The 12730-nt window shown below is 51.8% G+C and overlaps 7 protein-coding genes across 7 annotated transcripts; 2 read left to right on the top strand and 5 right to left on the bottom strand.

Moving 5' to 3' along the window:
* Positions 1-48: 48 nt before the first annotated feature.
* BD324DRAFT_124059 (hypothetical protein) lies at positions 49-1809 on the bottom strand. The gene is made up of 9 exons (XM_022011970.1): positions 1548-1809; positions 1399-1500; positions 1220-1360; positions 1059-1160; positions 971-1022; positions 844-932; positions 753-799; positions 175-708; positions 49-132 (listed from the first exon to the last, which is right to left on the bottom strand). The coding sequence occupies exons 1-8, from the start codon at positions 1668-1670 to the stop codon at positions 315-317; spliced, it is 1050 nt and encodes a 349-aa protein (XP_021868884.1). The 5' UTR covers positions 1671-1809; the 3' UTR covers positions 49-132; positions 175-314.
* A 709-nt stretch (positions 1810-2518) lies between these two features.
* Positions 2519-5067, bottom strand: BD324DRAFT_634310 (WD40-repeat-containing domain protein). The gene is made up of 7 exons (XM_022016712.1): positions 4855-5067; positions 4263-4816; positions 3452-4222; positions 3040-3412; positions 2895-3004; positions 2743-2859; positions 2519-2694 (listed from the first exon to the last, which is right to left on the bottom strand). The coding sequence occupies exons 1-7, from the start codon at positions 5027-5029 to the stop codon at positions 2557-2559; spliced, it is 2238 nt and encodes a 745-aa protein (XP_021868883.1). The 5' UTR covers positions 5030-5067; the 3' UTR covers positions 2519-2556.
* Positions 5068-5353: 286 nt separating this feature from the next.
* BD324DRAFT_583205 (ribonuclease III domain-containing protein) lies at positions 5354-6570 on the top strand (the record flags this gene model as incomplete). The annotated part of the gene is made up of 2 exons (XM_022013603.1): positions 5354-5926; positions 5980-6570. The coding sequence occupies 2 exons, from the start codon at positions 5354-5356 to the stop codon at positions 6568-6570; spliced, it is 1164 nt and encodes a 387-aa protein (XP_021868882.1).
* Positions 6571-6579: 9 nt separating this feature from the next.
* BD324DRAFT_634308 (Phox homologous domain-containing protein) lies at positions 6580-7987 on the bottom strand. Its single transcript, XM_022016711.1, has 3 exons — positions 7819-7987; positions 7567-7721; positions 6580-7510 (listed from the first exon to the last, which is right to left on the bottom strand). Exons 1-3 carry the CDS (start codon positions 7898-7900, stop codon positions 6674-6676), a joined length of 1074 nt encoding a protein of 357 aa, XP_021868881.1. The 5' UTR covers positions 7901-7987; the 3' UTR covers positions 6580-6673.
* Positions 7988-8061: 74 nt separating this feature from the next.
* On the bottom strand, positions 8062-9915 carry BD324DRAFT_634307 (hypothetical protein). Its single transcript, XM_022016710.1, has 12 exons — positions 9755-9915; positions 9582-9677; positions 9408-9531; positions 9344-9354; positions 9250-9289; positions 9101-9202; positions 8969-9048; positions 8870-8922; positions 8807-8816; positions 8634-8765; positions 8335-8580; positions 8062-8283 (listed from the first exon to the last, which is right to left on the bottom strand). Exons 1-12 carry the CDS (start codon positions 9779-9781, stop codon positions 8161-8163), a joined length of 1044 nt encoding a protein of 347 aa, XP_021868880.1. The 5' UTR covers positions 9782-9915; the 3' UTR covers positions 8062-8160.
* Positions 9916-10041: 126 nt separating this feature from the next.
* On the top strand, positions 10042-11555 carry BD324DRAFT_123566 (Tat binding protein 1-interacting protein-domain-containing protein). Its single transcript, XM_022011968.1, has 10 exons — positions 10042-10243; positions 10293-10300; positions 10347-10370; positions 10426-10447; positions 10497-10568; positions 10620-10678; positions 10728-10839; positions 10889-10959; positions 11000-11151; positions 11196-11555. Exons 1-10 carry the CDS (start codon positions 10195-10197, stop codon positions 11449-11451), a joined length of 825 nt encoding a protein of 274 aa, XP_021868879.1. The 5' UTR covers positions 10042-10194; the 3' UTR covers positions 11452-11555.
* BD324DRAFT_123512 (Ctr copper transporter family-domain-containing protein) lies at positions 11183-12616 on the bottom strand. The gene is made up of 7 exons (XM_022011967.1): positions 12537-12616; positions 12386-12492; positions 12206-12297; positions 11938-12141; positions 11817-11889; positions 11663-11763; positions 11183-11613 (listed from the first exon to the last, which is right to left on the bottom strand). Exons 2-7 carry the CDS (start codon positions 12446-12448, stop codon positions 11568-11570), a joined length of 579 nt encoding a protein of 192 aa, XP_021868878.1. The 5' UTR covers positions 12449-12492; positions 12537-12616; the 3' UTR covers positions 11183-11567.
* Positions 12617-12730: the final 114 nt, after the last annotated feature.

The raw sequence follows: 12730 nt of genomic DNA, 5'->3' as shown, positions 1-12730 counted from the left end.
GAGCACAGAATCCTACTGCCGAGGAATGACTGACGGCTCGCCGATCACATATACATCGCACAGCGACGATCAAGAGGATCTAAGATTCCCGGACGACCTCATTCGTGATCACGACCTGCAAATCTCTTGCATCTGAATCTTGTCAGCCTAACAGATCACCTCTGACAGACTCACCTGTACTGGTCTTGATATTGATTGGACCGCCAAAATCTCTCAATGCCTGAGGGAGATTCAGGCGATCCATCTCCATCGCCTCGATACCATTCTGACCCCGAGTGGGGAACGGTGCCTCTTGATCCTGCCGCTTAGTCTGCTTACTCTCTTTGGAGAAGCGGACGCCGAGTGGAGAGGTTATACCTCTTCCATTCCGAACACCAGGTCCCTTGGGTAGAGGCGGTGCGGAGAGATGGTCGAGATCCTTGATAGACATGGCGCTCTCGGGATTGAACTCTGACACTTGGTCTCGCTCCAAGTTGAGTCGATCTCCCAGAGCGTCCCATGCACTTGCCGTTTGGGCGTCGTCGACCCCGGTCCTGTCTATGACATTGCCGGGTCGAGGTCCCGCCAGACGAACGGAGGCTTGCGACTGGGCCTGCTTCGACGCCTGGGCACTCTTGCGGGGTAGGAGGACCTAACACAATCAGTGGACTCGAAGGGAGCAAGCAACTCACCCAGAGCGAGATGGTCTCGGCTGCGAAGATGCTGAAGCTGATAAGACGTCAGCGTACTGAGCCAGGCGGCTGATTACCCACTATCCAGCGATCATTAGTACATCAAGGGCGAAGCGATTGTTGTTGATCTGCCGGTCGATCAGTCACTCACTCCTCGCGCGCCACGGCCTACCTTTTGCGCCTCTGTCAAGCCGTCGACCGATAGCGTAAGGAGAATGACAACATAAGCCACGCGGAAGGTTGTTCGGAGATTGTTGAGCACTGATTGTGAGTCTGCGAGCTGTTCGGGATCGGCTCACCGTTGACATACAACAAACGACCAAGAACGTCCTGATTGGCGCCCAGTCGTCGCTGCCACGTCGGCCAAGACACAAAACTGCCGCTCACAGCCTCAGCAATGAATTGCGGGAAGAGGTATGATGTCCAACCGGAGCCGACAACCAGTACAAGCGACACAAGCGACGCAGACAGGTATAGATTGGTTTCGATCTGCTAGCTGTCAGTACCAAGTCTAGTACCAAGTCGAAGACAAAGGACGTTTAGCCTGCTTTTGCAAAGTCTGGATTGATCCCTGTACAGCCAAAGAAGATACCCGTACAGATCACCGATCCAGCAACCCAAATTTTGAACCAGATGGTCTGAAACCAATGGGCAGAGCCATTCTTGCGGCAAGCTCGGATCATGTACACCTGTTCATAAGATTGGGGCGGAATCTATGGATGCTCACCCAGTAGAGAATCTCCTCCAGGTGTACAGCACTCATGGCGGAAAAGGCAAAGACGGTCATCCAGATGGAGACCCTATAGATCCTAGTCAAGCGGGACCCCCACTGTTATCCTCTATCAGCCTCATATCGTATCTGACCAGGTGACTCACCAAGAGGTACGGCTTCGGCTCAATGCCCATCCCCGGGATGGGGATGAAGCCCTCTGTATACTTGACATAGCGTTCCAAGATTGAGTAACCCAAGAAGCCAACACATGACCCATCGAAAGGCATCTCGGCGAGTGAAGAGTAGACACCTACCTCGGTCGAATGACCAGATATGTGTGAGGTAAACAACCACTGCAGAGGCTGATAGACCCGCTGCGAAGATAGATATAGTCGGTGAAGAGTGGCACATGGTGAGGGCAAGACTGAGGTGAGCAGTGTGGCGTGAAACGGATGTGAGAGCACAGGTGTCGAGTACCTTCAGGCATCGGAGCAAGAAAGTCCTTCGTTCCTTCTTATACCTTTGCTCGTTGCCATCTTACCGTTGATCCTTGACTTTCAAATCCGTCAATTGACCTTTGAAAGGTATGTATCCATTCTGCCACAAAGATTGTCCGCTATCAAAAAGGTCGTCCCTTTCTGCAGTGTACGAGTGTCCCCGCACACACAAGGTGAGTCCTTCAGCATCCGACGAAGGGACACGCACAAAAAAGGTAGACTTTGCGATGACATACGAAGGGTTCCTGTCAGGCACATTTGTCTCCTGGTCAGACGGAGGCTGGACACTCATCCTTATTGGGAGTAGGTCCGAAAGGTGAGGAGCCTCTTCCTACGGGTTTGCCGTAATGGGTACCTTGCACACTCGTGTGACACTGCGTGCCGGCTCAAGTGCAAGACCTGGATCAAAGTGCTCACGGAGCCGTGCATTTCTGGATCAAGACTATACACTATTGCAGTCCCTTTGAGCACTTTTGGCTTGCCTCCTTTCTCATACTCATCTCCGGCGGAACGACGTATCGAACTCTCACCGGAACAAGAATCGCCCTGGAACTACGATGCACGGTTCCACACGAGCGGATGGTAGAGGACATCCGCTACGGTGACGAGTGCTCCTCAATTGCGAGCTTGGCATTGGGGCCCATGCGGTATTGATGCATACACTGGGGTTCCTCCTCTATAATGCCCATGCTTTGATACTTCCGCCACGATCACCAGATACAAGGTAACGGTCGCTGAATCTCAGTCGTTCGGCCGGACTTGTGTGGCCATTGGTCGTCAGTCGTTGATGCTTGTGAGAAGTACGATTATACAGCTGGGCAGATTTGTCAGATTGAACAAGACCCTGTTTGGTTCGGCTCACTTCTATGCCCGGCTCTCCAGTGCATGCCAGTACACGACGGGAGTCAAAGCCTAGAGACGTAACTGGGAACTCGTATCGATGCGTCTCAATGACGGTACCGGTCCGGATGTCCCAGATCTGGGATGTCAGGCAAGCTTGATCGTCAGACTCACCCTCATGGTTCGGTCTAAACTGCCACTGATGATATGATTTTCGTCGAATTGCAGGCATGTGACAGGAGCGCTGTGCGCCAAAAGTGTCCGATGGGCTTGTCCACTCCGCACTGCGGCTGTCAGATGTATACTTCTACTCACTCACGATCCCACATCCGCACAGCTCCATCTCCCGATCCGCTGACAAGCGCGTAACCCCAAGATTGCAGACCCGAAACGAATTCTTCATATTGCCTCCAAGAGCCATCACTATACACTGGCGTAGGCACCGAGAACGTCTGACTAGTTGCTGCGCTCAGCAAGCTCGCGCCAGAGAGTCCAATCAGAGACGGGGACGGCAAGAGATCATCATAGTGATTGGCGCCGAAAGAGGTGGAAGAGCGGTACAGTCCGGGTTTTGTCTGTACTTGCTGAAGATCAGGCGGATTGCTCATGACTGATAGCAGGTCCATGGTCATCTCGCACCGGCCAGTCTCGACGCTCCAGACCCGGATCGTCTTGTCTTGCGAGCCGGTCACCTAGAAAACATTAGGGCTGCAATCGGCGACAAATCTCACCAAGACCCTGTCCTCGTAGTATAGCGCGGTCACAGCTTTACTGTGCCCCTCAAGCGTCCTAACACATGGTCCCTCGTCTTCTACCTGGGACAAGGTTGTCAAATTCGAGGTGATTGAGAATTGACTCGGTCCCTCGTCCCAGAACTCTCCCTCGTCCTCCGCATCAATCTCTTTAATAGGCTTCAGAGGGCTCGCAGGGACGTCGTTTGCAAACTTTTGACGTCGCTCCTCGTATTCCTCGACAATTCGCAGATCCCAAAGCTTGATATTTCCATCCGTCCCACCAGTCAGACAGAGTGTATCCTCGACTTGTAATGCCTTGACTGCTCCAAAATGACCTCGGAGCTCTCCGATCTGCGTACCATCGCATAAATCCCACACTTTTGCCTTCCCGTCGTCTCCTCCGGTCACCAGTAATCCATAGGGCTCATTGAAATCCAATGCGGTCACACTACCTTCGTGTGCTCGCATAGTCATGAACGCCACGTTCGGAGGCAGCTCATCGTGCTCCGAAGGCAAGAATGCCGGGCCTTTACGACGTCTCGAACTCCTGACTGGCGTACCGTTTTCCTGATGCTCAATGGCGGAGATCGTTTTCGCGTCTCGCATGACATTAGGGTCCGACAAAAGCTCTTGAACACCCTCTAGCTCGTCATCGAGCTCAAGACGTTCTTCCTGAAGACGAAGGAGGGATGCCTCGAGTCGCCTCCTTATCTCCTCAAGTGTATCTATTTTGGCCGACACTTCGTTGATCTCGGAGTGTATCAGGGACTGAGATCGCGGTCAGCCTCTGCTTCTGTATCTTGCTCACAGTTCGGACGTGAAGATTCTCCTTATCTAGAGCAATCTCGTCCGCTTGTTTGACCAAGTCCTCCCACTTGAGCGACTGCCGACCAAAAGACCCGCCTCTTCTATGCCTCCGACGACGTCTTCGAGAAGGCTCAGGAGTATCGTCCGCACCGTCTGTTAATAATCCTCGAGCTCGATCGCCAAGTCTCTTCAATCCCATCTTCTCGGATCCAAGCCCCAGATCGGCATCCACCATCCCACCTCGTATCAGACGCCGTCTCTGTTTGGGCAATTCGGAGGACGGGACAGTAGCTCTGAAACCACGGATGAGAGACGGATGCTCTTCTTGCCCGATAGACCTGTCCAGCGACATTTGAGTGAGCTGATCCACCGCTTCAAGGATGGCCAGGGAGTTGGACGTCGCACGCGGGGGTATACCGGTCAGCCCAGCCGGAAACGAAGTTGGCAGGCGGAGCAGCGCGTTGGGTCGAGGGGGAGGAGCAGTGACGACACCGCGAGCAGATGACGAGTTCTGAGCGGCAGCCATGATCCGTGGTTGCATGAGACTTGGAGCCACTAAGATAGTCAGCTATCCAGCTTCGGTAACGCCCTACAATCAGATAATATCCTGACACTCTCTGAACGTCTGTAATCGGACTGAAGAGAACCCATGACCACCTCCTTGGCAATGTGCAGCGTGTCGTTCAGTGTAGACATGTATGGATTTGATATCGGCTCCAGAGCCTCCTTGATGGGCCGGTGTCGGCCCTTGTGGGAGTCGGACGCCATGTTGAGTTCAGGTTGTCTGACTGAAGAATCTAAGAAGGCCGAGAATGTGTAGCTAGATGGTCGAAACCATCCCAAGATTCCTGGAGAAATTTGCTTCCGTTCTTACCTCAAGGCCTCCACTTTGGGTGACCACCACCTGGTATCGGTGTTCTGCTTTCTCTCATCGAATACTGACTGAGTCGTGCGACGTGTATCGCAGTCCAGGTGCTCTATCTCTGAGTCATATATCTCCTTCAAGATCTACACATCTGTGCTATGGCGAAGAGTCACGACGTGGGAGGGACAAATATCCAAGCTGGACCATCCTTCAAGCATAATCCAGCTATGCCTGAGACCTTGGTAGCCTCAGGTCCTATCACTACGGCCAAGGGGCTCAATGTCAAAGGTCCTCAAAGGCAGTCGAGCTCGTTCTTTGCTTCGAGCTCTGAATATCAGTCCTTCGATCATACGCGCTCGGCTTACAACGGAGATCCATCCCCTGCGAAGCTGGGTAAAAGGAAAGCAGAACCTCTGAGCGAAGAGCAGTCAATTTCTCCCGTCGAAGACACAATTCCCTTTTCCCTACCCTCCTCAAAGCTCATAGCCACTCTACCTACTCCGCTTCCCTCAAAGCGATTGAAATTCCGGCCCGGAACAAAAGACTGTCTCATCCCCGTCGAGCGACTTCCTGTGTACCCGCTCCCACCGTTGCCTCTCATCACGGACGAAAGCCTTCGTAAGCAAGTTTTCGTACACCACTCCAAGTTCGACAAAGTCAAGGGAAAGTTTCAAGAACCAGAGGATAACCCAGCGACTCACTATGAAAAGCTCGAACACGTCGGCGATAGCATACTTGGCATGTTAGTCACCACTTGGCTTCATGAAACGAAGCCTTTGCTAACCTGCGGGACTGCATCGGTGAATCCCTCCCAAGGTCGGTCGGCATGGGCATGTTGCTGATTCGAAACCAGAAACTCAAGTCTCACTTAGTATCCAATGCAACTCTCTCACACCTCTCTGGACTTTACGGTCTCCCACAGCGACTGGACGCCGAAGCTTGGAATCTGCCCGTCTTGCGAAATCAGACCGACGTCCGAGCCGCACTCATGGAAGCATTCATCGCCGCAGTGTACTTTTCTTTTCCTCCCGAAGAGAGATTCACTCGAGCTCTGCCAGTCCTCGACGGCTGGCTGAGGGAGATGTACGATCCGCTGTGCGATTTCTTCTTCGAGCACATGAAATCGGAGCATGAGCAGCATAGCCGGGCAGTGGGCGTGGAACCCGACGGGGAGGTGCGCTTCATGGAGGAAGAAGAACGTACTCGAATCGATAAATCCAGTCGTGGGATGCTGAAGTTCATCAAGCACCATGCTTCTTTGCAGGGTTGGAAGATTGAGTTTCATGAGACCGTGTACGAGACGACGGTCGGCATGTTGTACGAGTACCGCTGCGTGGTCAACGGTGAAGATGTCGGCTCTGGCACCAGGGCGGACAAGAAGATGGCGAAGAATGTCGCCGCGCTGGAAGCCGTCAAGACCTTGGGGTTGGACGGAGGCGACTAGATATGGAATAGCGAAGGATTCATAACGTGTGATCATGGCATGAAAGATAGGTCGTTAAAGTTGTGAAGGGCAGAGATTACAACATGAGACTAGGCCATGGGGCTCAGCTGAGCTTGTTGAGCTGTCGCTTAGCCCTCGCCATCTTGCCTCCGACCTTGTCCACATCCGTCTGGATCTCATCCAGGATCTCGTTCTGATCCCTGATCTCTCGGTCTATATCTTCTCCCATGTTCCTCTGTCGTCGCAAAATCTTGCTTAGCTCTTCCAACTGACTATCTTGGTCGTCCATCTTGGTCTGTTGGAGTTGAAGCAGACCTCGATCATCCAGCGGTCTGGTCTCAGAGGTCTCTTCTGGCGGAGGTTGTCGACCAAACACTCTCCCAGGCGCGGGACCGACAGCGCCTGAGCCATTTGGGATGGATCCAGGCATGTTCCGACTTCCAGCGCCGAAACCTGATGTCTCGCCTGCTTTTGGCGCCATATCTCGTATGGTCCTCACTCCAGCATCTGCCATCCTCTGCAAGTCCCCTCGTTCATTTTTCAACCCTTCAATCATCTCTTCTCTCCTCTTTCTTTCGCCTTCACCTATAGATTTCGAGATATCACCCAGAGCTTGACTGAGAGCATCGATCCTCTCTCCGACATCCCTCAGCATCTTCTTCGCTTCCACACTGGCACCACGAGATCCAGGTGCGTCTCCCATCCCAGCCAGAGCATCGCGTTTCAGGAGGGCTGATCGAGCCGTACGAAGTTGGGCTTGGATGTTCGTATGCTCTGACAACCAGTTGGAAGGGGTCCAAGAGGTAGGAACAGAGGACGAAGAGGCAGCTGGAGCGGCCAAAAAGTCGAGATAGGTGTATGATGATCTCCACCGGGGATCTCGGTGGTTCAGAATGGCCCGAAGGTATGCCTCTAGTAGGACCTTTCGTTCGCGTATGACCTGGACAGGGGAGCATGAGATGAGTATAACGCTTTGATAATCGACATATGGCCCACCTTCTGATCGTATGCGCTCCGAGTGATGGACCATGGATGCTTCGGAGGCAGTGCGGCTGGAGGCGCCTTCCCTGTAGAGGACAGAAGCTCATCGTTCAACGCGACAAAATCATTGTATCGTCTCGAGACAGTCCATGATCGCATAGGAGTAGTGACTGGGAATTCGTATCAGCTTTGAGCCCCTGTCCAAGCATTCGCGCCGTGCACCGCGTCGTCACGGATCTCGGATCAACCTCGGAGGGCAGCACTTACCCTGCACAGTATACGTAGTATGCGGTTTCGGCTGAGCCACAGTTTGTGTGGAGACGATTGATATGCTCTGTATCTCTGACATGGCGGAAAATGTTGCGAGGCTAGAAGGAGGAGGAGGAGGCTGCTGGATGATTAGACGTCTCGAGGTGAAGGTCAAATGACGTTGGCTGGTCGACGAAGCGCCAGACTTCCGAAAAGTGGCAAAATCACCGCAAATTCACCCCTGTCTCGGGATCGCCTGTATGAAGGACTCGATGTGAGATGCATGATACAGTATGATATGGTGAGACTATGCTCAATGCAACAAGGGAGCAAGAAGACGATGGATTGACTGCCGAGCTCTCAATCCCCCTTGACTGATAATTTGTCAACTCCATTAGCCGCCTCCTCCGCCTCGTCCTCATCGTCCCCGCGAATCCCCTCATTCGGCTGGTTCTCATCCTCTGGCCGCTCGTCTTCCTCTCTCTGATTCCCAGCATGAGCAACGAAACTGATGGGAGACTTCAGGTCACTCACATATCTCGCCAACATTCTCGAGATATCCCAATCCTCATCGCCCTCGTCCTCGTCTTCGTATATCTCGCCTCCAAACGTGAACATGTCTCGACCCGTCATTCCTGTCAGCTTTCCAGCAGCTCTTTGGACGGCCTTTGCCTTCTCCATAGCCTCCTGTTCAGCTTGCTTCTTTTCTAATCTGTTCTTCTTCCATAGAGCGAACGACTCCGCTGTGACCGGTGTGAGTGGTGGTTTGAGCTTATGTCGCTGACACAGGTGATCAGCGAAAGATTGCAGAGCCGATTGCCATGTGCTCTCACCTCCACTTCTAAGAAGTCTTCCAAAGAAATCTCATTCTTCTTGTCTAGCTCTTCCTTAGCCTTCCTCTCTGATTTCAGAACAAATCCTGGTGGCAGAGCGTGCCTGTAATGGCATTTATCTCCCCCATTCGGCTGAGAGGTTTTAGCCTCCAATATAAATGATTGGGACTCACGCATTCCCAACTAAGGAGATGAAATTAGTCAACGCTGTTCGATGTCAAGCCGAAACCACTCACAACCACCCATATTTCTTGTCCTCGATTGCCTGGACAAAGTACTTGCAAACGATCTGAGACTGTGAGCTGGCTGGTCCAGCGGACACGCCTTGAGCTCACATCTGTCGTCATCTTCTGTTTCATGGAATTCTGGTTGACGACCTTTCTTAATTTATCCTCGTCCCAATTCTCCATCAGATCTGAGCTTGTCTCAGCTTTGCTCACCGCGTCACAATACTATCGTAGACTGACCTTCTTTCTTGTCCGCATCTTTATCTCTCGCATCTTCGTAGATGTTCACCTTCTCGACCTTTCGCTCCACATTGCGATCATGAGAGAATTTGCACTTATTGCCTGCGAATCATGAGCTTAAGGTCTGTATCCATGAGCAGCCAACTCACCCTTCTCGCAGTACCCAGCTTTGAAATAGGCACACAAGACCTGTCAAAACAGAAGAATCAGCGACAATGCCATGCTGGTCTTCGCGAGACTGACAGTTTTCGGATCTGAAGAAAGTCAGTCTTCACCTAAACCTGACCACAACTCCTTTCTCACTCACCCGTTCCGAATGGGACTTTCTGCACCTGAATAGCGGTTCGGAATAACTCCGCATCAAGCTTCTTCTTCGCTTCCTCTGCCTTCTTAGCCTCTACCCTCGCCTGCTTCTCCTTCTCTTTGGCGATCTATCCCATAATCAATCAGCTTATTATCTCAAGAACGCTGCGCCACTCACATCCTGCTTATTCTTTCCCGATGCGCTCGCTTGTTTCTCTACGGTTGCGATGTATTTTTGCACCTTTGCCCCCTTCTTATTCTTCATGCCAAAAGTCTGAGATATCCAATCAGCAGAGAATTGAAACAGGTATTTCGGTCGGGCGACCCTGTCGATTGGAGCTCCAGACTCACCTTGTCATCTTTGACTTTGGGTGGCATGTTGGGCAGTCAAGAATGAATCCGTTTCTTCTGACAATTGTCTCCTTCTTTCTCAGCCCTCCTTACTACCTCGCCGACCTTCTTGCAGACTATGCTCTAAACGCCCTCTCGATCAATTCAAGTGAATAGTTGTGATGGCAAGCGTTCCAAAGATTTGAGACCCCGTGGAACGGAACCATAATTTATTCGGGTGCCCCGTTTGAACTGGATGACGCTTGGACCTCGGGGGATATGGTCGCGATTGCTTTTTGCTTTCTGCGACGCTACCTCATCCTCGTCTATAGATGCTTTGATTGGTGACACCGTCCAGGTCCATTCTGAATCCCGCCTGTTTCTGACTTTGGAACTATCTGTCATCCCGCTCCTGGCTTATTTGACTCACGAACCTACTCACATTACCCTTTCCGTTCAGCATGCCCCCAAAAGCTGCAGCTAAGGAAAAGGCAGTCAAGGGCGACGAAGGTGAATACAAAGCTCTTGATCGTATCCGCGCTGAATGCGGTGCATCCAGCTGAGGAGGTAAGCTTGGAGATCCTGTCCTGTTCCACTAGCTCATGCCCCACAGCTTGTCCTTCAATATCTGAAATCAGTGGGATCTCAGTGGAAAGCCCCTCTACAAGTACTGATGAATGCGTGAATCTCAGACTAACCGACCGTACGCAAGCGGTGAGTAATCTCACATGCTTAGGCTGGACTCCTGGTTGATGGATCTCAGCCGATGTTTCCGCCAACCTCAAGGGCAAAGTCCCCAAGCCAGCTGCCCAAAAAATCCTCACGACACTTGCAGGTCAGCTACGTCAACTTGCAGGCTATCGATTCGAAGCTGACAGATCTCAAGAGAAAGGCTCGCTGACGATGAAAACCTATGGCAAACAGACTATATTTGTCTACGATCAGGCAAGAAAGATAATGAGGCGATGTCTGCGAGTACTGATATCAGCCAAAGTCTCATCTTACTGCTCTATCGAAGGAAGATCTCGCTGCCCTGGACATTGAAATCAAGCAGACAAGTGCAGACCTTGAATCAACTCGCAAGACCCTTAGATCGGTACAGAGTGGTGAGCTGATTCTACAAAGGAAGTTATGCCCTCACAGACTCGATGGTAGATCTGTCGGCCCAGGAATCGCAGCCAAAGACGAAAGATCTCGAGGGGGAGATAGCCCTCGTAGAGGCAGACGTGGGAAATCCGAAAAGCAAGTTCATACTGACACGACAAGAATGCTTCATCCCTCAGAGTTTTACTGCCCCTAAGAGGCACCGGAGAAGGACCGAAAGTTGAACCGATGTCTGCAGAAGAGATCAAGAAAGTTGACGCGCTCTTCCTTAAGTGGCGGAAAGAATGGATCAATAGAAGAAAGGTGTACAAGGAGTAAGCAGAATTCGGGGATGTGTATTCGTCTAAGCCCCTCTTAGACTCCTTGGGCTGCTCCAAGATGCTGGGCAAGTGCGAGACAAAATGATATTTGAGGATGAGCAAGGTATCTCGCCGGACGATGAAGTTGCCAGGGAAGTGGAGAATGGTGAATTTTGTCAACAAGGCTCTGCAAGAGGTCCGATTCGACCGACTATGACCGTCAAAAAGGTCAATACCGACACAAGTGTGGCCAAAAGATCAAGCTCGACGCCAGATCCAGCCGAAGGCAAGAAGAAGAAGGTCAAGAAGGCTTGAATGAATCACGCTGGCTCAGCAACTTTGAACAATGGATTGCTATGTTCCGATCCTGCACGGAGATGATTCGGTCTATGTACAAATTCGAGGCTCCATACGCTGCCGTATCCAGAAAGCTAGTGACATGCCAGTCCCTTGCTTGAACCTGAGCCGAGCAGTGCGCTGCCGGTGTCAGCTGGGTTGTGAAGGAGCCATCCGTCTCATAGCTCACCTCGCGCCGAGTTCAGACTCATACAGCATGTGTCCAGCAAAAGCGCCGATGACGATGGATCCGAAAAGATACGTGTTGTAGGTCATGGCAACGAGCATGAGCTGAGTGAGCGGGTCAGCCGAGTGTCCTTGGTGTAATCGAGCGCTGGACTTGCCCAGAATGACAAAGCTACGCTTATAGCGTATAGACCAGCGCGTATCAGCCGACTGCCCATTGGCAATTTCATCCTTGGAGACGGATGAGCTGAGTATGTCACTCGCATCAGCGGCACTCACGGTCCGTTCATTTTGGACACTGTCGAATCAATGACACCATAAGAGCTGGGATTAGGGGGGATCAGATTTGTAGGCCTTGCATCGGATCCCTGACCCCCTTGAGCAGATTGCTGGTGTCGGAGACGGTATGCCAAGATCTTGTCATACGAGTGGATGTATTTGTTCAACGAGGCGTAGCCCACGGAGATGACGATGATGGCCATGCTACAGTACAGATGTAATCAGCTTCACGAGACCAGAGCTGATGAGATCAAGAGGACAGGCTGACCATGATAGGAACATCGTAAACGAGCTCTTGATATGCCATGAAGAAAAGACAACACAAACATTCTCGATATCGCTGTTCCAAAGCATGTTCATCTGCGGTGTATCAGCCGGCGGACAAGAGTGTCAAAAGGCCCGAAGAAGGACACATATATCGTCACATCGCGCTGACTGACAAACCCACCGAGCACATTGGGCCATCGCTCATTGGCATGTGATGCCCCTTATGGCCTGAATGATCCTCCATGATGGAATCGACGAATGAGTGATATTGCGGTGTGCGAGGTGATACTGATCAGGATTTAGTATGTATGCGCTACGAGTCGACCCCCTACAGGTCGATAATGGACACTGAGCTGCCCAGCTGCCAGGTTCGCCCTCTCGTTGTCCTGTATGCTTTGTCGTATGATGTCCAATATCAGATCTGCCGGTTCCGTTGAACCGGTCCGAGTTCTACAGAAATAATAATCCAATTGCCATGTTGACAGTAGATACCTTCCTACCCCGACTCAATTGAGCTCTCTAAGGG

This window comes from Kockovaella imperatae (genome assembly GCF_002102565.1).
Source record: "Kockovaella imperatae strain NRRL Y-17943 chromosome Unknown BD324scaffold_13, whole genome shotgun sequence".
Lineage (NCBI taxonomy): Eukaryota > Fungi > Basidiomycota > Tremellomycetes > Tremellales > Cuniculitremaceae > Kockovaella > Kockovaella imperatae.
This window is presented reverse-complemented; position numbering and strand designations above follow the sequence as displayed.